The 27,671-nt window shown below is 36.5% G+C and overlaps 1 protein-coding gene across 2 annotated transcripts in view; it reads right to left on the bottom strand.

Moving 5' to 3' along the window:
• Positions 1-742: 742 nt before the first annotated feature.
• The window catches only part of Pnpla8 (patatin like phospholipase domain containing 8), a 31,072-nt gene continuing 4,143 nt past the window's right edge, over positions 743-27,671 (bottom strand). Inside the window, exons 4-9 of one of the 2 annotated variants that reach the window (XM_004634966.2) lie at positions 26,119-26,213; positions 20,043-20,214; positions 16,814-16,871; positions 11,552-11,746; positions 7,501-7,696; positions 743-1,965 (exon numbers count right to left, since the gene is read on the bottom strand). In XM_004634966.2, coding sequence (XP_004635023.1) covers positions 1,691-1,965; positions 7,501-7,696; positions 11,552-11,746; positions 16,814-16,871; positions 20,043-20,214; positions 26,119-26,213 — 991 coding nt within the window. In that variant the 3' untranslated portion in view covers positions 743-1,690. The remainder of the gene's footprint in view (positions 1,966-7,500; positions 7,697-11,551; positions 11,747-16,813; positions 16,872-20,042; positions 20,215-26,118; positions 26,214-27,671) is intronic. The other variant, XM_023719490.1, reaches the window with a different exon arrangement.

Here is a 27,671-nt window from a genome sequence, read left to right as displayed (position 1 = left end):
AAAAGCATAAGAACGAAGTATAAGAAGTAAAGCCATGGCGTTATGGTGAGCTGTAGGTGACTCAGGTCAACAATTTCTGACACTGCCAGTCAAGTGGAAGACCCAATACTATTATAGACTACTGGACTCTTTTAGAATATTTTGCTGAGTTAACACACATATAATATTCAAATGATGGAACTAAACAAAAAAGGGGATACAGATGAATGTCCATTTTGTATCTGTGTATTCAAGATGTTTAGGATAGATATATAGTTATATTCTCTTAATGAATAGAGGGATTTGTTCTAATAGTGTTTGTAAATAGGATATCATGTCTGCATCTTGCACAGCAAATAACCACTAGGAAGAGAGTATGCAATGTGTTAATTATTGAAACTATCCTACCAATTTGATTTGAAACTATCTCATTGCTATTGGTTTCTCAATAAAATTATGGAGAAAAAATAAAATAAAAATAAAATTGATGCACACTATTAAAAAAAAAATTCCAGAGTTCTCTTCTCGTTTTACAAACGAGGTATGTGAAGTCTAGTCCTCAAGGTCGAAGGCCAGCAACTGCGTGGCACAGCCAGGGTAAGTCCCTCCAGGAGCCTTGGCCACACATCCCACAGCCTCTGGGAAGCTACGCTGCAAAACAGCAATGTGAGATCCAACAATGTTTATAGAGCAAGTGTACTTACCTCCCCTTCACTTGTCTTAGGGATCTAAACATGAAGGAAGGATTTACATGGCAAATAGATAACAACAAAGATGTATTTATTTGGCATAAGCAATGTTTCAAGTCAATGTCTTAACTTTTGGGGAAATCACATCATTAAAGGAGTTAATAAAGTAAAGCACTGTGAACATTTTTAAAAGTGTTACTGTTGATAGGTGGATTCAAATGCTACAAGAAATGGAGCTGCATGATGAACAAAAAATGTAGAAACATTAGCCTTTTAACAACAAATTTTCATTAATTTATTTCTGTTAATGACAGGAATATTCTCAGTAAAATCAAGTGATTTTATAACTGCAAGTGATAAGGTAGAGCTAGATCTAGACGAGTTAAGACAGCATTATCTTGATATTTCAGAGGAAAAGTTAATTGTAACCATTTATCTTTTTAAATCAAACAATGCTGAAAATAAGCAGATTTTCAATAGAAAACTCTATCTGGTTCTCTCATATTTCAAGTGTAAAAGTGCCTTAATAGTGAAAGTTCCATTTGTTTAGATGATGTTACGATAAAAGGTAGCATGTGAATTGCAGAATGCAGCTTGTGAAGAAATGTAAAGATGAGAAACTGGCTTTATCACATGACAGAAAGTCAATGATCACATGAATGGAACATGATTACAATGATTAAAGATACAAAGTAGAATATTTTTCCATTTCTTTTTTTGGCACATATATTAATAAACTTTAAAATAACAAACTATTTAACAATAGCTACTAAAACCAAATAGTACAATAAAATTCTTAAATCTTAGTTAATATACTAACATCTTAAAAACTTAATTCCCATATGAATTCTGTAACTATGTGTATCTTCTGTACTGTGGAAGCTGGTCAAAGCACCATCTTTTTCAGGACAACCCAGAATCTGTGTTTTAAAGTTAACTCATGTAGAACTTCAGAATTCCTTACTGAATTTCCAGGATCTTCTGATCAAGCCTTTATTTATGAGAACACATGTGTATAATCATCACAATTTTGAAAAGAAGGGAAGACCTTCATACATGTCAGTTTTCAATTTTATCCAATCATTAATTTTCTGCAGAGTTGTTTTCTCTTGACTTAATATTTTTGCAAGTTTTTTCATTTTTTGTTCATTTCTTTCTATGTACTTCAGTCCTTCCAACTGCAGCTGATCCAGCTTTTCATTTCGACTTTCATCGAGAGGTATGTTTTCACACATGACAGGATTGAATCTAAAATATGTGTCTGGAGGTAACAGACCATCAAGCATTATATGGACTTCTGTTAAAACAAAAAAGAGGGGCGAGGGTGGTTAAGAAAAGAGGGCACAGTGTGAACTGTTCTACCATAATCTATTAACTTCATCTAAAATTACCTTCCACTTTAGGCACAGTATAAACATTTATTTCACTACTTGAACTTTTGGGAGAAGGCATACATAACATCAATCAGATTACAAAATGAAATTCACTTTATGAAACAATTTTACTAAATCAGGAAACTTGCTTTAGTGTTCTCTCTGTTGGAATGTCTTTCCAACCTTCCCTTTTTTGTTTTTAATTTTTAGAGATCATCCTGAGGTGTAGTTTACATATGATTCATAAATTTAAACTGTTATTTAGCAAATATTTACAAATGCACATAACCACAACAAATCATGACAGACAGAGAACATTTCCATATTCCCAAAAAGTGCTTTCAAGCCTCCTGACAGGTGGTTCTTTCTTGCCCCTTTCGAGTATTTCATACAGATCCTGACTCTTCCACATCTACCTTCTTTCACTTAGCAAAATACTTTTGAGATTCAGCCACACTGTACCACGTCAATTACTCTCTCTATTGCAGAGTGGTATTCCATTGTATAGCTCCAGCACAGTTTTTTCTCTTCAGTTCTAAGGCTGGCTCTACTCAGATTTTAGCTATTAGCAAAGAGCCTGCTATAAATATTTACACCTAAGTCTTTGTGTGGAAATATTATTCCATTCCCCATGGGTGAAAACCTAGGCTGAAATCCCTGGCTATATTTTTAGAATTATGGCTACACTGTCTTCCAAAATGGCTATGCTGGATGTGAGGGCGATCTGGCTGTGACATCTGTCACCCGGGTGATCACCAGGGCTGATGTGGCTGACCTGGCTGGCAAGGTGGTCTAGTGTCTCCTTCTTCCCTCAATGCTCCATGTGTGTCCCTCCTGAAGCTGCACGCTCAGTCAAAGAGGACAACCACCCCTGATAGAAGAGGACTGGGCATACAAATAGCTGTGCTCCCCTGCCGGAACCTCCAAATAGGCTCTTAAAATGGCTATGCTATTTTGACTTTCAAGAAGGTAAGCAGTGTTATCTTGTAGTTTTAATTTTCATCTAACGATTAGTAATACTGAGAAGTTTTTGATGTACTTCTTAGTCTTTTATGTTCCTCAATGAAGTTTCTTTCCAAATATTTTGTCAAATTCTACTCACATAATTGCTGTGTTTTCCCTTACATACCTGCCCCAACCAAGAATTATCTATTTAATTTGATTAAATATTTGGATTGGATCATGAGTCAGACATCTGTTTTTACCAATTTTTCTTTCAGGCTATGAATTGACTTTTCACTTTATTAAATAATGTTTTTTGAAAAGCAAAATTTTGGATCCTGTCTGCCAAGGGCCTGCACACTTTTGAATATGTTTTAAAAACTCTGCCTAATAAATCCCTTTCTGCCTCTGACATGCCCTGAAAATTCTTTTTCTTTTTTTAAATTTTTTTTTTTAACATTTATTTATTGTGTGTGTGTGTGTGTGTGTGTGTGTGTGGCCAGCTCAGCCCACCAGGGGGCGCGGCTGGCTGGCATGTGGTGCTGGGGGATTGAACCGCGGTCCCTGTGCTTTGCCAAGCTTGTTCCAAGTAGGTGCTTTAGACCACTGAGCCATCTCTCCAGCCCCTGAAAATTCTTTTTCTGTGATGGAAGTCAGTGAACATGCAGCCTGCCCTGTGAGTGGTGTGAATCAAGAATCCCCACCTCTGCTTTGGAGACCTCCTTAGACCCTGTGTGGCAACGTTTTCTTGGCACCAGGACTGCAACTCTGCTAAGTGCATGGAAGGGTGACATTTGTTAGCAGGGAGGGCTAGATGGCTAGAGGGTGAGGCGATGGACAGGGGCTCAGGCTTTCTCACAGCTCCAGGAACAGTAACTATTCCTTTGCCAGGGCAAGGAAAGAGATGTATTCTCCCTATGTGCCCTGCCCTGAGGAGAAAGTTGATGCTGGCAGGAGGGGAAGTTATCCAGCCGGCTCCACACTCATACCCCTTCCACTGGGCTGCCCCTTATGGTGAGTGCAGCTGCTGGCCACAGGGCTCTGCCATGACACTCACGGTAACACATCTGCTCCAGCCTCATGGCTTCCTCTCCTTCCCTGTCTGTCTCTGTCTGTCTACCTGCCTCTCTCTCTTTATTTTAAAAAATAATTTTAGGCTTAAGTTTATCTCCACATCTAACTATGTTTTCCAGTTACCAACCAGCATCTCCAAATTCTCTTACATGTGTAAATGTCTCTAGACATAAAAGCAACAGAAGTGTTTTTTTGAGTAAAACCCAACCCATTTGACTTTTCTTTTTCTTATTTATTTTTATTCATTTTAAAGAAAAAAAAGATTAAAATAGCAATGAAACCATTTCAAAACAGGTTAGTAGGACAGTTATAATAATTAATACAACAACTTTTCTGATTCATTGTGAAAACTGCAAACAAACTTTTGCATACCTTTGGGTTGGTCAATGGCTAGAAGTACAACTATGTACCAGAGACAAGGATGCTTACTTACTGGTTGTAACAGCAAAGGGACTGCTGCCAGATCCCAGGACAGATTCCTGCAGGACTGTCAGGGACGCTTGGACAGTTAGGGTAGAAAATGCAGGTCATGGGGAGTAGGGTATAGCCTGATCTCAGGAAAACTGGTGTTGATTCAGACCTCATAAAGATGGGCTGATTAATATTATGAGATACATAATATTATGTATCAGGAGCACAGATACATCTGATCCTGAGTTAAGACTTATAGTGATGCTGTCCAAAAAGTACACAAGGGAGATCTGAAAGGGACATGGTGCATGGCCAACTCAAAGTCTGTCCCTAAACCTTGCCACAGGTTGTATTTTTACAAAGCTGGGATCATTAAAAAAAATTCCCTACATGTCTCTAAATGTAAGTTAAAGAGTAACAAGACAGGGCCTCAAATTTGGTTTTTTAACAAGGTGGGAAAATGAGCAAAGATCCCATGGAGCAGCCTGTTACCCCCACCCGGACTCCTCCTGGTTTATTTCCAGTGTTAACTGCTAGAAGAAAATCCCAACTACTCACAGTAGTCGGGAGTATTACATAAAACACGCTATCATAATTTACAGAAGGGTAAGAAGTGCTAATTGTCCCCTCCTAGGGAGACTTTGGAATCCACAGTTATAAACTTAAATGTAAGAAAAAGGATTATTAGATTTTTTTTTTTTTTTTTTTTGTGGAACCAGGGATTGAACTCAGATCCTCACGTTTGCCAGTCAAGCGCTTATCCTACTGAGCCATCTCCCCCGCCCCCGAAAAAGGATTATTAGAATTCAATACACTTAAAAATGCTAGTGAAACTTTCATGTGTTTGCTAATCTATTTTTAGTTAATTAAAGTCCCTACAGCTGCTTCATTTTTAACAAAAAGGTTTTCTGAGTGTATATTAATTTCTTTTATAATTTTTGTCATTATAGACCTCTGACTAGTAAGGTTTTCACACACAAAAAATGACTTACAGATATCGCCTTAGTTCTCTTCTTTTCAATAAGTGATTTTGTTTCTCCTTCTAAACTTGTATCTCTAATGCTTTTATTGTAAAGTTTATGAATCCTAAGTAAAATCCACCCTCACCAGATGTGACCGTTTCCTCATTCATCTTAATTCATGGCCCTAATTGTACACACTAACCACTGAATTAGTAACTAATTATATGCTGGATTGAACCACATGAAACTGCTGTCTTTGTGGGCCAAAAGCAACCTATAATTAGTAGTTACAAATATTTCATCAATATAGTTCTCATTACAAGTCATGACCAAAACACAGTGAATGCTTAAAATGTAAAAAGTGAGTACAGTAAGACACAATGCTACTTACCCTCACAAAAGACTATGCCTTGCTTTAAATACACTTATCCCATCACTCTTGCCACTTTCTGAAGCAGTTTTGGGAGAACAAAGAACTCCTCCGTGAGTCTTCAGGAGGTGAACACTGCCGCCGAGTGCCATCCAATGGAAAGGCAGGCACAATACAGTGCCTCACGCACCAGATCTGGCACGAGGTGACTTCCAACTCTTTCCCAAAATCAAAATGACCATGAGAACTAAATGTTTTGACTAAAGACATGACAAAAGACTACCAAATTGGTTCAGAAAGTAGCAAAAAGCAAGGTGTTGCTGCGTACACTGTCATCCCTGCATGAGGCAAGAGGATCACAAGTCCTTCTTGGGCAGTGCAGTGACACTGTTCCCGAACGTAAAAAAAAAAGCAGCCAATCACATGAACTTTAAAGAAACATGAAATGCTGCCTTCATGTATTTACACTCTAGTTAATGATACAAACATGTTAGCTTTGATAAACACATATGACATATGCTCAAAAAATGGAAATTTAGTTTTATTGTAAAGATATATTGCCCATAATCCCTCTCAAAATACTCTATGTTGCTTCAAACATACTTTTGTATTTTTAGGGAACGATCTATAGGGTGTTCATGGTCTCACTACTGGATTGGACTCGTAGTGATTCTCCTGTTTACAGCCTCCCAAGAGCTGGGATTACAGGTGTGTGCTACCACGACCGGCCCAGGGATTGAACCTCCGGCCCCTGCACCTGCTTGCAGGCACTTTAATCCACTGTGCTATTTGGCCAGCCCTCTCAAACATGCTTATCTCACTGTGCTTGCCACTTTTTATGCATGTATGTAGTACTAGAAATCAAATACAGTGTTGTTCTGCCACTGAACAACAGCCCTTTTTACTTTTTTATTCTAGGATAGTGTGTCACTATATTGCTTAGGAAAAGACTAGATCTTCTAGTGACTGATAAATTTCAGTCAATCAGGCTTTGTATTTGGTTCCAAGTGTGACAAGGAGCCTAGAAAGTTTTGAGAAAGAAATGATCTGACTTATATTTTACACAGATTACACATCAGCCCTTGTAGCAAGAAGACCATGCTATAGGGGCAGCAAGAATGAAAGCAAGGCCAGGTAAGGTAGCACATGTCTGTAACACCGTACTCAGGAGGCTGAGGGTACCTGTGAGTTTGAGGCCTACATGGGCTACAAAGTAAGTTCAAGGGCAGTCTAGACTACATAGAAAGACCTTGTCTCAGAAAACTAAAACTAAACTAAACAAAAAACAAGGAAACAACAGCTTACTCTGACTGCAGTTTGCATCCACAGGCCTAGTAACTTCATGCCGTAAGTGCTACACTCTCTTCCATGGTTGCCCTAAGCACAGTAGAACCAACCTGAGTCCTTCTGTCATTTCCCTCTCTCTCGACTGAGCAAGACCGTACACAGAAGCTTCTGCGCTGTCCAGGCTTTAGTCACTTCCCAGCCCAAAGCAGACAAAGGCAGCATCAGCTGCTAGGTGGAGAGTGCTCTCTAGGATCACTCAATAGGAAAGGGGTGAGGAAAAGGGGCCATAATGCACTGCCCCCACCAGGGCCTCCTCGGCCCACAACTCAGACAGCACACTCTTCTGCAGTTCTTACCAGCATATTCTATTACGACCTCAGTATTTTAGGTTCAAGTGTCTCTGCCAAACTGACCTTCAGTGTCTGTTGCACTGTTGATGACGTTAGAGAGTTTGGTTTTCAAGCTCGTGTAGGTTGCAGCATTCCTCACGTCACTCTCGTAGCGTCCTGTGCCCAGGGACACGATGCACTCTAACGGGACATCTGGCCAAAGACACTTGCACTCATGCATTGCTAACGCAGAAGGGTTATTCAGAAGCAATCCTCCATCCTACAAAAATAATTTTTAAAAAGGACTCTTAAAAGTGAAATTGTATGTTATAAATATGAAAAACACAAAAATTGTATTTTAAGGAATAGGACATTTATTTATAGGGAAAACAGCAACAAATTAAACCAAACAAAAAATTATTTAAAAAGAAGATATTCGGGGCTGGTGAGATGGCTCAGTGGTCTAAAGCACCTACTTAGAACAAGCTAAGTTAAGCAAAAGCACAGGGACTTCGGTTCAATTCCCAGTACCACATGCCAGCCAGCCTCGCCCTCTGGTGGGCTGAGCTGGCCACACACACACACACACACACACACACACATAAATAAATAAAAATTTAAAAAAAAATAAAAAGAAGATATTCTTTTTAAAGTGAATTAATTTTATTATTTACAGCTACACAAGTTGAAAACTTTATAGCCTGGGGAAATTTTACAGTAAGCCAGACCTTTCCTATTTTTAACAAATTTTTTAATTACTTTGCATATCTTGCTCAAAATAAACATCTCCTTTTTTTCTTTTTTATATATTTGGTTGTTGCAGGGTCTCACTACACAGCTCAGACTCATAGTGATTCTCTTGCTTTCAGCCTCCCCAGCACTGGGATTACAGGCATGCGCTACCATGTCCAGACTCGGCTGGCTCAGCCTGCCCTGGGGGTGGGGCTGGCGAGGCTGTGGTGCCAGGGATTGAACCGTGGTCCCTATGCTTGCCTAAGCAGGCATTTTAGTCAGCTGAGCTATCTCGTTGGCCCAAGATTTTAACTTCAATGATGTTCAATTTAATCAGCTGTTTTTTTTTTTTAACAGATGATGATTTCAGTATAATTATCGTCTCATAACCCAAGGCTATAAAGTTTTTCTATTTTCTTTTAAAAGTTTTATAGCTTTCGCATTCTAAACTATATCCACTTTGAATAATCTCTGCATATAAGATGTGAGGGTGAAGTCAAGCCTTTAGTGTACGTCTATGTGTAGGACAAAAAAGAAGGAAGATGGAAAGGAAAGAAAGAGGAAGAGATAAAGGCATGACCAATTTCCAACGAAAATGCTGAAGACTACCCTTACTCCACTCACTGCTTTTGCCTCTCTGCCCAAGATCAAAGACCATGTATGTGTAGGTCTACTTCTCCCCTCTTCTGTTCCATGTACCCATGTTCTATCCTCATGTAAATAACAACACTGTCATGCTGACGGTATCTGTGTAGTAAGTTTTTAAAATTGGGTATATGATTCCCCTAACCTTGTCCTTTCTCTTAAAGAACTGTTCTAGCTATTTTAATTCTTCTATCCTTCATGTAAATCTTACAACTTAGTTGTATAAAAAAAAAAAAAAAAAAACAACCATTAGTTGTGGCCTGGTATAATTTGGTAGGTTCTGGGCAGGCTCCTTCTGTTAAAAGTCTACATTAGACTTTTAGTCTACTTTAACTGTTCTATTTATATGAAATTCATATTTTTTAAGGTTAATGGATGTTAAGCTCTGAACAAACTAGAAATGTAAGTGAAGGCTAAGAGAAGTATCACCTTAGCAGCAGTCACCTAAGCCTTCAACGTAAGGGACTAAAGTGTAATGCATGCAGCATGCACACAGCCCTGGATTCATCTCCCTAAAGCTCAGATTCTTTCTCCAAAGACAGGGAATGAGCAATTTAACTTTGGAGGTGGAGATGTTAAAAGAGAGACGGGACAACTGCATCAAAACTGCAAGATACTTAATGCTACTACTTGAGTAAGGAGCAGTGAATGGCAACTAGTTGAAGAATTCCTACAACCTTACAAATTTCTAGGACACATCATATGCCTGGTAAGTACCATAACAATGTTCTTTATGTAGTCAAAGGCAATGTAAATTAAAATTATTAGAAAGTTTTAAATTTTATATACTTGATATACAACTTCTATAGGTCTATGTATGAGCTTTGAATGCTATATGAAAGTCCCTGTCAAGAATACTAGATTTTTTTCATAACAGATATTTGAATTCCAAGAGAGCACATATACTTCAGTGATGAGAAAATGAAACTTGAGGGCTGACCCAATAGCCCAGCGGACTAATGTGCCTGCTTAGGCAGAGCACAGTGGCCAAGGTTCGATCCTCGGCATGCCATGCCTGCCCTGCTCTGGGAGCACTGAGACAGCAATTGAGACTGGACATGGTGGTGCACGCCTGTAATCCCAGAGCTTGGGAGGCTGAAAACAGGAGAATCACTACAAGTTCAATCTACAAAGTGAGACCCTGTAGACCCTGTCTTAAATACATTAAAAGAAAAAAAAAAGAAAAGAAAATGAAGCTTATTAGTTCCATTGAATGAAACTAATTTTAAGTAGGACATCACATAAAATCTATCAGCTCTGGGGCTGGCGAGATGACTCAGTGGTCTAAAGCACTTACTTAGAACAAGCTTAGCAAAGCACAGGGACCGCAGTTCAATCCCCCAGCACCACATGCCAGCTAGCCCCACCCCCTGGTGGGCTGAGCTGGCTGCACACACACAAAATAAATAAATAAATAAATAAATAAATAAATAAATAAAAAATAAAGTCTCTAAAAAAAATTAAATAAAATCTATCAGCTCAAAAGCATTATTGAGGGGCTGGTGAGATGGCTCAGTGGTCTAAAGCACCTACTTAGAACAATCTTAGCAAAGCACAGGGACTGTGGTTCAATCCCCCAGCACCACATGCCAGCCAGCCCCGCCCCCTGGTGGGCTGAGCTGGCCACACACACACACACACACAAATAAATAATTTTTTTTAAAAAAGCATTATTGATTTTATCACTTAATATAAGTTATGAATTAAAATTTCTATGAATGAGAAAAACTTTACAGAAGAAAATATTTACGTAAATAAGTTTACAAAATAGAAAAGTACTACGCAGAATATTTAAAGATAATCTAACCATAAATTTAAAACAAGATAATTACAGACAAAAAGCTAGCTGTCCCATAACAGCTGGGATGCTTGTCCAATTATTTTCCTTAACTTTTAAGATTCCAATTTCTCAAGATTTTTTTTTTTTTTTCCGGAACCAGGGATTGAACTCAAGCCCTTGTGCTTGCCAGGGAAGTGCTTATTCCACTGAGCCATCTCCCCAGCCCCAATTTCTGAAGTATAAAATGGAAATAGTTGTCTCATGAGTAGCAATGATTAAATGAGAAAACACATGCAAAGCATTAAGTAAGTGTACGGCACACAATTAATTTATTGAGTGTTTACTATTATTCTACTGTATTGTCTCCTTCAGCTATGCCCTCCAAAGCTGTCAGGTAGACTGGGTTCTGAATTTTCAGAGAATGAATTCATTTTGTGTGTGTGTGTGTGTGTGTGTGTGTGTGTGTGTTGTTTTGTTCTTTTTTGAGACAGGGTCTAGCCATGTAGTTCAGCATTAGATGCACTATGCAGCCAAGGCTGATCTCAAATTCACATCAACCCTCCTGCCTCAGCTTCCCAAATGCTGGGATTATAGGGATGCACCACCACACCTGGTCATTTTTAGTTTTTATCATGTGAAAGATAACCATGTACATTATCTCATTTTTTCAACAATAAAAACTAGGCCTTTACAGTAACATACATCCTCAGTGCTTTTTATTTTGTGATGTAATCTCACTAAATTGCTAAATTGTCCAGACTAGGACTGAACTTGTAATCTTGATTCAGTCTCCCAAAGTGTAGGACTACACATATGCACCATCATTCCCTGCTTTAAGCTGTGTATTTCTAGACATATAGTATTAACACTGAAGAGATCTCCTTGACTGATCCTTGGGAACTTGACGGACATTTAATAAGAGCTCACTCTTTCTTAATCATGTAAAATTTAAAAAGATGGCCATGTAAGTCCACTTACTTGATGAAGATCATTTCCCAATGCATATTCTGCAAAGTAGCCCGGAGCAGCAGATGAAGCTCTAATGGCTTGCCACATTTTATACTGGCACCCTCCCAAATAATGAGAATTGATTCCAGGAAAATGACCATAGTTTCTAAACACAAAAGCTTTCGGTGTTATCCCTCTGTTTACTATGGTACTTACAGCAGCTACCTAGTAAATGAAAAAGTAAACAATACCACTATAACAGCAATATTTAGGATCTTTAAAAATTAAATACTATTTAGCAGTAGGGGTGAACAGTCTTCAGCTCTCTAAACAAGATCAATGTGTAACACACATATTTTTTATGGCAAATATACATAAGGTTAGAGATAATTCCAAGAAATGTATTAGAAAAGGACAATAAAGGGCTGGCAAGACAGCTCAGTGAACTAAGCGCCTGCTCTGGCAAGCTCAGGGACCAGGGTTTAATCCCCAGTCCCACATGCAGTGCCAGCTCTGCGCCCCCAGGGGTGGGGGCAGGCCTGCAACTGAATCAGGGTGGTGGTGGTGCATGCCTGTAATCCCAGCAACAGGGAGGCTGAAAACAGGAGGATCACTATGAGCCCAAGCTGTGTAGTGAGGTCAAATACATAAATAGAAAAATGGGGGGAGGAGATGCTGAAAAGGAAAATATATATTTGACTATATAATTTTATTTAAAAAGCATGCATTTCTAGACCTTTATGATACAGTAGTAATGATAAAAACTACTTATAGATGAGTAATATATGAATTTTCACAATGTCCGCAATACAGGTATTTTCTTCGTTTGTTTTTTTTCCTGTATTTAGGGCAGGGTCTACATGGTCTCACTATGTAGATCGGACTCGTGATTCTCCTGTACTCAGCCTCGTAAGTGCTGGGATTAAGGCATGCACCAACATGCCCAGTCTCCACAGCTGTCTCAGTGTGCCCTGGGGGTGGGGCCTGCATGACATGCTGGGGATTGAACCCTGGCTGCTGTTCTCTGACTAAGCAGGCACTATAGTCCACTGAAGTATTAGGCCAGCCCAATAAAGATATTTTCATAATACATGTATTGTTTTCCTTTTTCTTTCTTTTCTTTTTTTTTTTTTTTTTTGGTAGAACTGGCAATTGAACTGAGGCCCTTGCACTTGCAAGGGAAGCACTTATTCTACTGAGCCATCTATCTGGCCCCTACATGTATCATTTGCAATCTACTCTTTGTTTCTATGTTTCTTTAAAGTATGAATGCATTCTGGCTAAAACAGTACTACTCAAACTCTTGGAGTTCTCAAGTCATAGGTTTTTTTTTTTTTTTCCATTTTATTGAGAAACAAATAGAAATGAGACAGTTTCAAATCAAATTGGTATGACAGTTTCAATAATTAACACATTGCATACTCTCTTCCTAGTGGTTATTTGCTGTGCAAGATGTAGACATGATATCCTATTCACAAACACTATTAGAACAAATCCCTCTATTCATTAAGAGAATGTAACTATCCTAAACATTTTGAATACACAGATACAAAATGGACATTCAGCTGTATCTCCTTTTCTGTTTAGTTCCATCATTTGAATATTATAGGTGTGTTAACTCAGCAAAATATTCTAAAAGAGTCCAGTAGTCCATAATAGTATTGGGTCTTCTGCTTCACGGGCAGAAATTGTTGACATGAGTCCCCTACAGCTCAACATAACAGCATGGCTTTACTTCTTATACCTCGTTTTTATGCTTTTCTGCTGGATGGTTAAGACCAAGGTAAAGCAGGACCTGTGCAACAAGAGTTGTAGCTTTTTGGTCTGAGAAGGTCAGTGAAATCCCCTCAGGATTTGTCCTGAGACCCTGTACCTCAGATTGTAGATTCTTTGTCAACGTCAGCCATGTGGATGAGTCACAGCCACTGCTTGACCAATGTGCTCTCTGTGAAAGCCTGAGAGAATGTTTTCTCTCTATGTGACTCTCCTTAGGCACACTCTACATCATTGATCACTTTCCTCTTTGGCCCCATAATCTCCTTGATCAGAAAATTTGGGACACTACCGAGTTAGTTACATGACATAACAGTACAAGTTCTCATATGTCCTGAGTCTTAATTGACCTTGGAAGGCTAGGGCCAAAATGTTGGCTTTCCTTGCGGCCCTCCTTTTTCTCTAATTTTGGTCTGCAAACTTAGGTTGTTAACGCTCCAGAAGAGAAGCTTATTGTTATTACCATACAACCTAGGCTGTTTAGCTTAACCTCACTGTCTGAATATCAAACATCTCAGGCATAACATGGAATAGGTATTTGTCATCAAGTATTGATATGTTGAACTTTAAGTCCCTACACAATATGATGAAAAAACATTTAAAAATTAGAATATATTTTTAAAATAGGCATAAAGAATTATATAATTTTACGTTTACACGTAAGTCCAAAAATCTAACCCTATACAACCTTGAAGCAGGACAGTCCCACAACATCCCTTTTCCTGTCTCCTGTCTTCATTTACCACCCCTTTCTTTTTGAACAAGCACCTACCCGAGAGAGCACAGCAGCAACTGGCATGTCATGACAAGCAGCCCATATTCAGAAGACCAGAATGACAGGCACTCCAAGCATGAATCTACTATTATAAATTGCCATCTTCAGTGCAGTTGCTTAGTTCACACATGTCTACATATATAGTAGTCAGGGTGAGAATCATTCCAATTAACTGCTAGATTCAAAAATCTTCTGAAGATTCTCAGGATCATTGCCTTACCCATCTTCTACATATAACTGTATGGCTTGTCCCTGTCATGTTCAAGTCATAGCTATTAAAAGTTGGTAGTTAGTTAACTTTTATGAAGAAACCTTAACATCAGTCATTCCAGGTTTCAGATTTTGCTGTCCACTGGGTTTAAATAAAACATGCTATTGTTTATGATCTGTAATGTGAACTTAATACCAGAAGAGTATGGAGGCCAAAGTTTTCAGCACCCTGTGCCAAGTCCAAGCATGTATCAGTTTGCTTTGCTATTAAGTGATCAAAGGTCATATCCTAGATTCCTGTAAGTTACTCATTTCCATTCCTAGGTCACTATGGATAAGAGCTGGTCAAACATTAAATCCAGGTCTTTACATAATTAGTACAGAATATAGATAAAACTGGATTAAGGAATGTATGGGGTATTGTTCTCATACCTTTTGTGATGAGAAAGGACTTTTTGACTAAAAGTTTCCCCATACTCAGAAATAAAATATTCTTTTATTTAAAGGTGACAACTTCTACAACTTGGAAGCAAGCAAGCAGAATTCAGGAGATACAGGGCAACAAACAAGAGGTGAAATGCGCATCCTAGTGTCCTCTCCAAAAAAGTTCTAAGTTGCCCATTACCCACTGTTAAGCCTCCCACCCCGCGTTGCCCTCAGATTCTTGGACTAGTCTTCAAAACTCTTTCAGTTCCTGGAATTCTCCCTGCACAAGACATTCCCTCCATCCCTCTGGCAGCAACGCTCCTACTTATAGCATTCACAGCGATTCTCACAGAGCCATGTTTTCTTGTACACCTTTAAGACATGCTGTCCAAGTGCTCCATGGCTCGCTCTTCAGGAAGCTCTGTTTCATCTGTGTGATTATTGCATCAACAGCTACACTGGCTTACAGAGCTGTAAACTTTATTGTTGTATTTTCTTTTCTTTCTTTTGTATTTTTAGGGAAGTGTCTAAAGAGTGTTCAGGGTCTCACTACTAGATTGGGCTCTGCAGTGATTCTCCTGTTTATAGCCTCCCAAGCACTGGGATTACAGGTGTGCCACCACGCCCAGTCTCAATCAACCTCTCAACGCACCTCATGGATAGAACCCCCAGCCCCTGAGTCTGCTTGCAGATGCTTTTAATCTGCTCAGCCATTTGGCTGGCCCTATTGCTGTATTTTCTATGTATCCAATGTGTCCAACACAGTGCTCCCACAGTTGGTGTATGTACACATGTACAGAATGAATGAAAACAGTTGGGCATGGTGGCACATGCCTATAGTCCTAGCACTAAGGAGGCTGAGGCAGGAGGCTCACTGAGTTCAAGGCTAGCCTGGGTTACACAGTGAGTTCAAGGTCAGCCTGGATTACATAGCGAGACCTTGTATCAAAAAACAAAAACAAAGGGCTAATTTGATCCCCTCGGGCCTGCCCCTGGGGCATGCTGAGAGAGAGAGACTGAGACTGGGCGTGGCGGCACCACCTGTAATCCCAGCTCTTGGGAGGCTGTAAACAGGTAGATCACTACAAATTCAATCTAGTAGTGAGACCCTAAACACCCTGTAGACCCTTCCCTAAAATACAAACACAAAACAAAAAACCCATAATGAGTAAGTTCAAGGTCAGTATGAACTACATAGTGAGACTCTGTCTCAAAAAACCAAAAACCTAAATTGCATTGCTGATACATGCTGGCCTATTGAAAGGAGCTGTTAATGCTTAATCTTTTTCTTCATCATAATTTCTTATAATTTTCATACCAATTTTACATGTTTATATCTGGTAATCTAAACAATTTGAAGATAACATGTAATGCAACCACCATTATCAAATTCCTATTATTTTGTTTAGTGAAATTCTGTATTGTTTCTAATGGGTTTTTTTGCTTGTTTCTTTCACCATTTTGTATTCTCTTTAAAATATTTTTTATAACCCATAAATTAAAAAAAAAAAAAGAAAATGCCAGTTAAACAGCAACAGAAGGAGCTGTATTTTATTTTTCATTGCAGCTTGTATCCAAGAATAAGTACAAGATGCATGAAACTCTTAGGCAAGGAAATTATATTCCTCAAGCAAATAAGTATTACCCTAAAAAAAAAGAAAAGGATTCAAACAGTACTCAGATAATCAGGTTTTAAACAAATGAAGTCTTGCTGAGATATATCTGTAAAACTGGGATTCTATTTGTATATTAATATTACATATATATCAATGACACATAAAATTTGCCTTTAAAAACCTAGGAGAAGAAATGTAATTTTCCTTATGTACTAGATTTGATTAAAATAATTATGATAAAATAATCCTCCATATTTAGTTCCTAAATCCTTCTCTATATTTCCTGTTCTTAAACTTCTGTGGTATTTTCTACTGCACAAGGAAAGATTTAATCATCACATTCCATACATTCATAGAATGATACAATATGTAAAGGTATTAATAAAATCTATCAGATGAAATTCTAAGACTTGTTTTCCTTAACAAAAAGGTCTTGGGAGTAAACACTTTCATCGGATCTTCTTCCAAATGTTACATAGAGACTAAACATACCTTGGGACATGCAGGGTTTCTTGCTGTTTCAATCATTAGTGCAGATCCCATTCTATCTCTTTATTAAATGAGAAAAAAAATACATCAAAATTATTTTATCTCTTAACAACCAGGTAACATATACTCTGTAGTAACTACCTGCCTGTTGCTGTGTCAAATGCCATCAGGGACAAAACAGAAATACAATAATCTCCTCCTAGGGTATTATAATCCAATTAATTCAGATAAAACAATATGTAGTTTATTTATCTCTGACTTGAACTGCAAATATCTATGGTTCTAAGGTGGATCAATCAACACTGGCTGCAATAACCATAAAACATGTATACAAGTGTACTTGTAGTTTGAAAAGGCATCAGTACTGTGAGGAAATACACTGAAAGCCAGTATATAATATATAATTTATACACACACACACACACACACACATACACATATGGTATACGGCAAAGAAATAAAAGCAGAATAAACCTATTGTTTCCAGGGACCTGACAGTTTTGTTAAGACTGAAAAAGTGCAGACTACAGTTACCTAAAAATCAGGTCAAGACATTTGAACACTGAACTTGTTTTAATAGAGGACATGTAAGCACATGTAGGTACCGGGAAGAAATGTAGAACATGTAGTTATAGAGTTGATGTCATCAAAAAATTGTTTTTATAATCATTTGAGTAGGCATCTGAATCACTACAACACTCCAGAAATTATTCTTGGATAGTAGTTTTTACAAAGTATTATAAGGGAACTTAATTTTAATCAAGTTTTTCTATCCATTTTAAAAAGTATTTTTCCCTGAACATAAAGGCTATGTTTTCACGAAGCTTTCTAGCGAGGACAACCATTTTTGTAATGCCATTTTCACACAATAGTCACATTTTCAACTAGAATCTAGTAAATTTTACATAAAAGCCATATTTACAAATTGCTCAGTGACCCATTCTTTATAAGCGTTTTTAAGTATCAGTAGAAAATACTCATGCTTTCCAAGAAAGGCAAGATACTTGCCTCCCCTGACTTCTTCAGAAAAAATTAGTACATTTATAAACTAGAATAGTGGACAATCATTAAAACATGTTTGAGGCAGGAGGATCGCTATGAGTTCAAGGCTAGCCTCGGCTACATAACTGAGTTCAAAGCCTGCCTGTTCTACACAGTGAGACACTGCCTCAAAATAAATTAATTAAAACAAGATTTTTTTCCAACTGCTCATTTTTAAATTCACTTTAATGAGGAAAAAAAGATAAAATAGCAATGAAATAGTTTCAAAACAGGTTAGGACAGTTACAATAATTAATACATTGCACATATTATTGTCTTCACAGTAGTTATTCAGAGGACAGGATACAGACATGGTATCTTGTTTAAACACTATTAATATAAACCTTCTCATTGAATAGAAAGTAGCTCTATATCTATCCTATCACATATATGTATATATATATATATATACACATATATATTATATATGCATATATATATATATATATATATATTTCCCCAAACACAGAACAAAATGATCCTTTATTTATATTTCCCTTTTCATTAAGCTTCTCTTCTGGATGTTTAACAACTAAAGTTTGCAGACTAAAAATTAGACAGATAGATGGGCTAAGAAGATAGCCACTATTTTGGCCCTAGACCTTCAAGGTCAGTGAGGACTCAGGACATAAGAGAACCTCTGCTGTGACATCCTATAACTAGGTGGTGTCCCCAATTTTTGATCAAGGAGACCATGGGGCCACAGAGGAAAGTGATCGATGATGTATATATAGTGTGCCTAAGGAGAATCACCTAGAGAAAAAAAAATTCTCTCAGACTTTCACAGAGAGCAAACTGGTCGAGGAATGGCTGTGACTCATCCAGATGGCTGACACTGACAAAAGCTCCACAAGGTGCTTTACATGGTTCCAGGGTAAATCCTGAGGGGATCTGACTGACCTTATCAGACAGCAAAAGTTACATTTTTAGTTATATAGGTCTTGCTTTATCTTGGTTCTAACTATCCAGCAGAAAAGTGTAACCACAAGGTGTAAAACATGTTTTAAAAATGTTAATGACATAAGAGATAATTTATGATGTCAAAAATGTAGGATACCAAACAACATATACATTATTACCCCAATGTTTAAAGTGAATGATTACACAGACACAACACATGTGCACTCATTTTTTGTAACAGAAATAATAGTGGATTTTGTTGTTGTTGTTGTTGCTTATTTTGAGACAGTGCCCCACTATGCAGTTGAGGCTAGCCTTGAACTCACTGTGTAGTCCCTGGCTAACCTTGATCTCACAGCAATCCTCTTGCCTCAGCCTCCCTAGTGCTGGGATTACAGGCATGTACCATCACATATGGCTTTATGGTGGTTTTGTTCCTATTGTGATTACAGGTTGCTTTCACTGTTTTCTTTATATATTTTCCATTTTTATAAAATCTTTTAAAAAGACATAAATATTTTAACCAATAAATATGCATCTTACCAATACTGGTATATTCTGAGATGTGGGCAGAAATCTAAAGTTTCCTATCACAGCACTTCACAAACACAAAAACTAAAGAATAATAAAAATGTTCACAAATATCCTAAGTGGAAATTGTTAAAGAAGTACCATACAGTACCATCAGTAGAATGTAGTATCGTCTTTAAACCATGTCGAAATTTTTAAGAAGTTGGAAAAAAAGAGAAAGGATATAAATTTACAACTACAACAAAATTTTGGCTACACAAAACATACATATTTTAAGTTTCTAAATTATCCTGTGTTTTGGTTTAGTAGTACTTGGAAAGAGTTTTTAAATTCTAAAATAATGAGAGAAGGCTGCATAACATGTTTAGTAACAACAGTAATATGCAAATACTGTCTATACACAATATACTTTCATATTTTAAAAACACAATCCTTTTACATGCAGATCTCAAACTTCTGAACTCAAAGACCTATGATTAGAATATGACTCTTCAACATGTAACAGTAACAGATAACAGTAACAATTTTCTCTATTTCATGGTAACAAATTCTTTATATTTTTCAAATTATAATATACACACCTACATAGTAAGAACTGCTGTTTTTTAGTTTTTTTGAGACATGGTCTCACTACATAGGCCAGTCTGGCCTTGAACTCATAGTGACTCTCCTTCCTCAGCCTCCTGAGTGCTGGAATTACACCTGTGTGTATCACCATGTTCAGCTAATAACTTTTTTAAAAATAACAATCATAACTTACTTAAGAATCTTTTCCCATGTTTGACTGTCATAAAATGCATGGCTCCAACTCATTTTGACTGTGCCAACAATGACATTTTGTGAAAATACATCTGATCCTAATTTTCGATAAAGCTCCTCACATTCATCCAATGGCATATGAAACAATCCCAACATGAAAGCTAATACAGCACCTGAAAGAAAGAATTGTTAGTTTTTAAGTGGCAATGATGTCAACTGCACTTATAAGATCTCCTCTGAGGCACTGGCCTGGCTTAAATTCTATCTCATCTGGTTAATTCCTCAGAATCCCAATTTTTTCATCTATAAAATGGGGGTAAAGATCTATCTCCCTAATTTCTTATCCAACTCTTAAATTACTCTTTCTCTATAATTTGGGTTTCACATGTAACAGAAACCATGTGATGTTTAAGATTCTATATCTGATTTACTTAACATTAGGGAGGGGACAGGGACAAGGAAAAGGGATGAAAAAGAAATTAAGGTGTACTATGCACACGTGCCAACTCCACACAAGGAATGTAAACATTATGTACTGCAAACATGCACTAATAAAAATTAAAAGGGGATAAATAATAACTAAAATGAGTTAAGTCCTTTGTATGGAGCTAACAACTATAAAAAACTTTACTAAGTCCCAAAAAAGGTTTAGATAAATGCTGCCCCAAAATGATGATGATAAAATAATAACACTTTAAAAATATTTTAAAATGTTGCTTATATTAAATTAAACAATATATAGGACAGAGATTATGATAGATGCTGGCCTAACATTAATAAATTACTTAGTTTTAGTCATTGAATACAGCATATTGAAAACTCACCAATTTATTAAGCAATTATTACTTCAGGTTGGTCCTACAACCAATGTAATTTAAGAAATTAGTTACTCTGGGATGTCCTTTTAAATAATGATCTCATCTACTAGCTGTAATTGGTAGGACACACTGCCACCTAGTGTGTCTAATTGGCCTAACCCTGAAGGAAAGAGAAAAAGAGGAAAAAGATGGCATGGAGAGCCCACAGGACAGAGCAAAGACCTGCTCATCATTACCCAGCCTGAGACTGCAACACAACATAGAGGAAAAACAAGAAATCACTACCATAATGTGGCTTAAATGTTTATTTTACTATAATCGGTATATCAGTAAAAAAATACAATGTTATAGCTTAACTATTAATTTGTAGAAATTTTCTAATTAACACAAAATAATTTGTAAATAAGTTACTTTCTTTTTAAATACAAGTACTATAAAGATGCAAAAATATTTCAAAAACTGAATTAATTTTATTACTGGTAAGCTATTACACCTTTAAACTAATATATACCATACTGGCTTTATAAAGAACACACATGCAAACAAATTTAGAATATTAAAGAAAAAAAAAAAAGGAGAAGTAAATTACTATACTACAAGTTAACATCAGCATAAACAAAACATAATGAAAAAGATATACTGTAATACAGAAATAGACATATTCCATAAACTGATCTTTGACTTCATAAATAAATGAGCTGAGATTCTCTTAACTGAGCTTTCACTAACAATGGAGCAAAAGCAAGAGGTCAACTTCTGATGTTAAGACATCTGAATTCCTAGAACCATTCCAAATATAAGAGAAATGATGAGGGTAATACTTCCAAAAGAACACTATAGTCATAGGAAATGTCTCTTGTAAGAAGTTTCCAGAGTTAAATCAACTTCAGATCTACCTATTATATGTTCTTATTTTGGGAGGCATATTTTCAACATATTAAAATTCCTGAGGATCCTCTGTAAAGAAATTCATTCTTATTTTAATTCAACATTTTCTATCCTAAAAAGAAGTGTTCTAGGGATTCTTTACATCAATGGATTGCTCAGGTTTTCAGGTCCTCCCTGTAATTGCTCCCATTCAGTCATGACAACTGAGCATCAGTTAACATGCCTTTCGGGATATCTGTCATGTTCAAAACTAATAATGTAAAGAAATCACTTAATTTTGTTTGTAGTGATCTTTATAACTACTATTGTAACTTGAAAGAATGAGAAAAAAGGTACAAAATCTATTAAGTGAAATACTTCAAAGAATCTATAACTGGGATCTCATCTTATGAAAAAGCTCTCATACAGCAAAAGAAATCACCAATACAGTAAAAAGACAACCCACAGAGTGAGAAAATATTTTAGCCAATTATCCCTCAGACAAAGGACATCTAGAACACATAAAGAATAGAGTGGCTGCAGATATAGAATTCAATGGCCCACGTGCCTGCCTGGCAAGTGCAAGGACCTGAATTTGATGCCAAGTAACAACAATAAAAAAAGAATTGAAAAAAAAAAAATCAGACTCCTCAAATTCAAAGACCCAATAAAAAAAATGGACTTCTGAGATGAATACACATTTCAGATGAAATACAAATGGCAAGTAAATACATGAAAAATATTCAACACCATTGCTTATTTGAGAGATGCAAATTAAAACAATACTGAGATTCCATTTCACCCCAGAAAGAATGGCTATCATTAAGAAGTCAACCAGTAAGGCTGGGAGTGTAGCTCAGTGACACAGTGCTTGCCTAGCAAGTTTAAGTTCGTGATTTCAATTCCCAGTACCAAAAAAAAAAAAAAAAAAAATTAGATTGGGCGTGGTGGCGTGCACCTGTAATGCCAGTGCTTGGTAGGCTGAAAACAAGAGAATCACTACAAGTCTGATCTACGTAGTAAGACTCTGTAAACCCTGTACTAAATACATTTAAAAAAAAATGTCAGCCAATAACCAATGCTGGCAGGGCTGCAGGGGAAAAAGAAACCCTTCTCCACTGGTGGTGGGAATGTAGACTGTTATAACCACTGTGAAAAGCAGTCTGTAGATTCCTCAAAAAACTAGGATTAGAGAGGTATGATTCTACCCAGCTATTCCCCTTCTTGGTATCTTCCCAGAAGAATTAAAAACATCAAGCCGGGCATGGCGATGCATGCCTGTTATCCCAGTAAGTGGAAGGATAGGGCAGGAGGATCATTGCGAATTCAAGACCAGCCTGGAAAAAAAGAAAAGACCAGCCTAGGCTACAAATTGAGCTCACCCTGAACTACACAGAGAGACCCTCTCTCAAAAAGACTAATAATAATAATTTAAAACATCATACCATAGTGATATATGTGCATCCATATTTATAGGAGCAGTATTTATAATAGCTAAATCTTGGAAACAACCCAAATGCCCATCAATTGAAGAATGAACAAAAAAACATATGGTATTTTTATATAATAGAGTACACCTTAGCCATAAAGAGGTTAAACTTGAGACTTTTATAAGTAAATGGATGCAACTTGAGACTATATTCATAAGTGAAATAAATCAGACTCACATATGTAAACAACGGATCGTCTCTCTGGTGTGTCAAATTGAAAGAGTAAGTTCTAAAATGTTCGATACATACGCAAGTGGATGCAACTAGAGATTATGCTCATAAGTGAAATAAATCAGACCCACATGTGTAAATATCCTATTGTCTCCCTAGTGTAAGGACCTGCAAGAATAAACAAAACCTGAAGGATGTAATAGATACAGTAAAATGGAAAGAAATAAGGATTAAACAACAAAGATAAGGGCAAGGAGAATATAGGAAAAAAGGAAGAGGGAAAATTCATGCAAGCATATATACAGCAAGGCTGAGATGATCGCATTAATAATTTCCATCAGTTTCTTTGAAAAAAAGCAGTTGATGTTTAGAATTTTCACTTTGACTAACTCTATACTGAGATCTGAGATCTAAGCAACTACACTGAGGACAGCAATGTGTAATATAAAAAACATGGTTGAATACCTCTCATCATGGGCTTCTAAATGTGTATCGTTTCTAATGTCTTACCAATCATTATTATACTCTTTAAAATAAATATTAAAGAAAGTAAAAAAGACAAGAAAAAACTAAGGCTTATTAAAAGCAAGTGTCCATATTCAATTATTTGTCTGGTCTTGCATAGCTATATCTGTTAATCTGAGCAACAGATTTGACGATAAAAAGAATATAAAAAAGAAAGAGGTAATATAACAATTACTGTTAAATTTTATTCTTATTTTGAAACTCTGTAACATATCTATAGCCGTATGTTACCGTTTGTCTTTGCTTCTACTATTTGTTTTCATTCTTCAAAATAAAATGAAAATTAAAACAAAATAAAATGTTCAATGCATGTTGTGAACCGGGAAGAAACTGTTCAAAAGGAAAAAGGAATTAGGATGAGTGAAAAGGGAAAGGACAGTAGGGAAAATAGAAGCAATGCAAATCAGTCACACAATTAGCATCTCTTAACTTTCATTATAAAGGAAGGTTTGAGCTAATACAGGTTGGAGAAATTTTTATGCCCATATCTTGTACTCTGAGCAACTGCTTTAAAAATTATAATTATATTGTTGTTCTATTATTTTGTTCTGAAATTTTGTTTTACCTTTTTTCTATTAAAATCTGAAGTGTAAACTAACAGAAAGTGAGAAATTATCAGGTCAAACAATAAAATTCAAAGTAACAGTCATACTAAATTGCCAATTCTTTCTATATGATCAAAGTCTTTTTTTTTTTTTTTTTTTCCCTTGTATTTAGGACAGAGTCGACAGCGTCTACAGGGTCTCACTGCATAGATTGGACTTGTGATTCTCCTGTTTTCAGCCTCCAAAGTGCTGGGATTACAGGCGCGCATCACCACGCCAGTCTCAATCTCTGCCTCAGCGTGTCCAGGGGGTGGGGCCAGCATGGCACACGGGGTATCATCTGCTTAAGCAGGCGCTTTAATCCACTGAGCTATCAGGCCAGCCCCAATCAAAATCTCATGGTATGTATACCACTAGTAATATATATGTAGAGCAGCTTTCCAGGGGCTGGGGAGATAGCGCTGGGGCATGACTGCCTTCCTGGCAAGCACAAGGTCCTGAGTTTGATCCCTTGTAATGCAAAAAGAAAAGTAAAGCAAGCAAGCAAGTTTTCTAGAAACACAATTTTCAAATTTATGAATTTAAATTCTGGTTTTAAAAAATGATACATAAAGCAATTTCCTCGCTAAAAGACTCCCTCACAAAAGTGTAAAATAAAATCTTGGATTTTTCTATTGGTTCAAATATAGTATTGTCTTCCTTCTATTTCATCACTCTTTACAATGACAATTCCATGAAATAACAGTAATTTGTCTTACTTCTTTGGCTTACTGAAAACATACTACAACCATATAAAATCTGTTTTTGAATGTTAATCACAATAAACACTTTTAAAAATTCATTAAGTATTATTTGTTGAAAAAAAATAACATTTTTGGTCTACAAGCTTTGAAATACTACATGAATATAACATATGTATGTGATAGTACAAATCTGATGATGTCTGCCTATACTTGTACAGAAATTGTGTACCTAAACCCATGCAAATTTTCCTATGAACAAAAAAAAAAATGTTATGCCATGTAAAAAAAAAAAAAAAACAATGACTTCTAGACCACCCTGTGCAAAGTAGGGATATCCTGCTAGGACTATGGCATGGAAGCTTCAACATGCTGGAAGCCTGCATTAGCGTGTATTAAATTCATATGCAAGTAGTCTCCTTACCTGGCCCAAGCAAAACAAACAAGATGACAAGACCAGTATATACAGGTGTACGTATAATTTAACTTTTTGGTCTCTTTAACCATCTCTAACCATCTCATTCATTCAGACAGAGCCAAAGGCAAATGAACCTAGCCAGGGAGGACACATCTTGAATTCTTGCAAAGAACTGCATCATCTTTCCTGACAACTCACTGCAAAGTTTATCACATATGATAAAATCTCTACCAACTCCCCTAATCTCTTTTAAAGAACATTTTCTTTCTATATTGCTTTCCAACTGGGAGAAAGAAATAGTAACACTGATCACATGTTATCATTAATAAAATACGTTTTTAAAAATTAAAAAAAAAATTCATTAAGCAAACCAAAGGATTATCATCATAAGTACACATAATACTCATCATTTCAGAGAATGATCCTTGATGTTAAGTCAAACTGTTTAATGGTTTTTTTCCTTAACGTGCTGCTAGAATGCACCACGTGCAGCAAATAATTACCTGTGCTTACACCACAAATGTAATCAAAGAGCTGATGAACTGGCTTCTGAGTTAGTTCAACTAATTTCCGCAGTGTCTGAAGAGCAACCACACCCCTGTAGAAAAGATTAAATACAAAGTGGGAACTCCTATCTCAAGGAATATTAATTCAAGTTACTGAATCAAACAATTCCAAAAATTGCTTTTGTAGCTTATAGGCTGACGTGAAAACTAAGAATATAAATTACCACTGCCAGATCAAAATTGAGAATCATTGTTGAAAATTTAGAACCTAAAGGATATAAAGGGCCGGGGAGATGACTCAGTGGAATAATTGCTTCCCTGGCAAGCGCAAGGGCCCTAAGTTCAATCCCTGGTTCCACCAAAAAACAAAAAAAAAAAAAAAAAGAAAAATGTTTAAAGGATATAAAAACTGTACAATGGAAGCAATTTAAAAATTTATATCCGTGTCTTTAAAAATACTAATATAACAATGTGCTGATATATATTTTCAAAACACCTCAAATCTAGGTGTTGATGGTACATACTGCAGTCTCAGCACTCAAGAGGCTGAGGCAGGAGGATCTTGAGCTATGTTGTCAGTTCAAGGCCAGCCTGACCTATACAGTGAAAGCCTAGCTCAAAGAAAAACAAAAAACTAATTCAACTTTAGAAAACATTTACAATTTCTCTTTAGCTTTGGGATGACATGTATTGGTTTCTTCTCTTACCAATACAGTTGGTCACCTATGCTTCTATATATTTGTGTTTTGTATATTTTACTAGTCAGATAAGTTCCTAGTCATTTCTAAAAACTTAATAAACTTACAACACTAGGCATATTAATTAATGCTGCTGATCGATAATTTTTAGAACTTTGTCAAGGGTAGTAAATCACTTCATGAGGGAATGTGAAAAGATGGAAAGTCCTGATGGTGTAGGGGTGTATCATGTGGGCAACTCTTATTTTTCCTTGTTTATATTTTTTTATAAAGTGTGAAAAATCCTCACCCTTGCACTTGGAAAAAATTTTGACACCAAACAGGCAGAAGGAGCAAGTGTCACACAGTTTTCTTAACACAGGGAGGTAGAGATGAAAGAATTAAAAATTCTATTTCCAATACAAAGAGTAAGGCAGGTCAGTTCTAGAACAAAATGTTACTTTGGTGCCACAAAAGAAAATTCAGAATTTAAATTATGCCTTGATATTGTTCAAGAAAGTTACCAAGAAATATTCTAAGGTTAAAGTAGAAAAACTAAGGATGGCGATTTTTTTTTCATGGTGACTAAGAATGTGAATTTGAGAATAAGGTGCTTATAAAAAGGAAACATTAATTCAAGGTGGGACATAAAGAATTAAAGATAATACCAAATAAAACACATTCAACAATGTGATCTTTTATCTTTCCTGGATACATCACACAGAAAACATTTGATGATAATATTAAAATAATCTTGAAGCTTGCTTTTAGCTATAGTTTTTTTTCTACCCAAATTTTTCTAACCACTTATATAACAAGGTGGAAAATATTTTAAAATGAAATATTTATAAATTAAAATTTAATTGTCAATGT

This window comes from Octodon degus, unplaced genomic scaffold (assembly GCF_000260255.1).
Source record: "Octodon degus isolate 3935 unplaced genomic scaffold, OctDeg1.0 scaffold00068, whole genome shotgun sequence".
Taxonomy (NCBI): domain Eukaryota; kingdom Metazoa; phylum Chordata; class Mammalia; order Rodentia; family Octodontidae; genus Octodon; species Octodon degus.
This window is presented reverse-complemented; position numbering and strand designations above follow the sequence as displayed.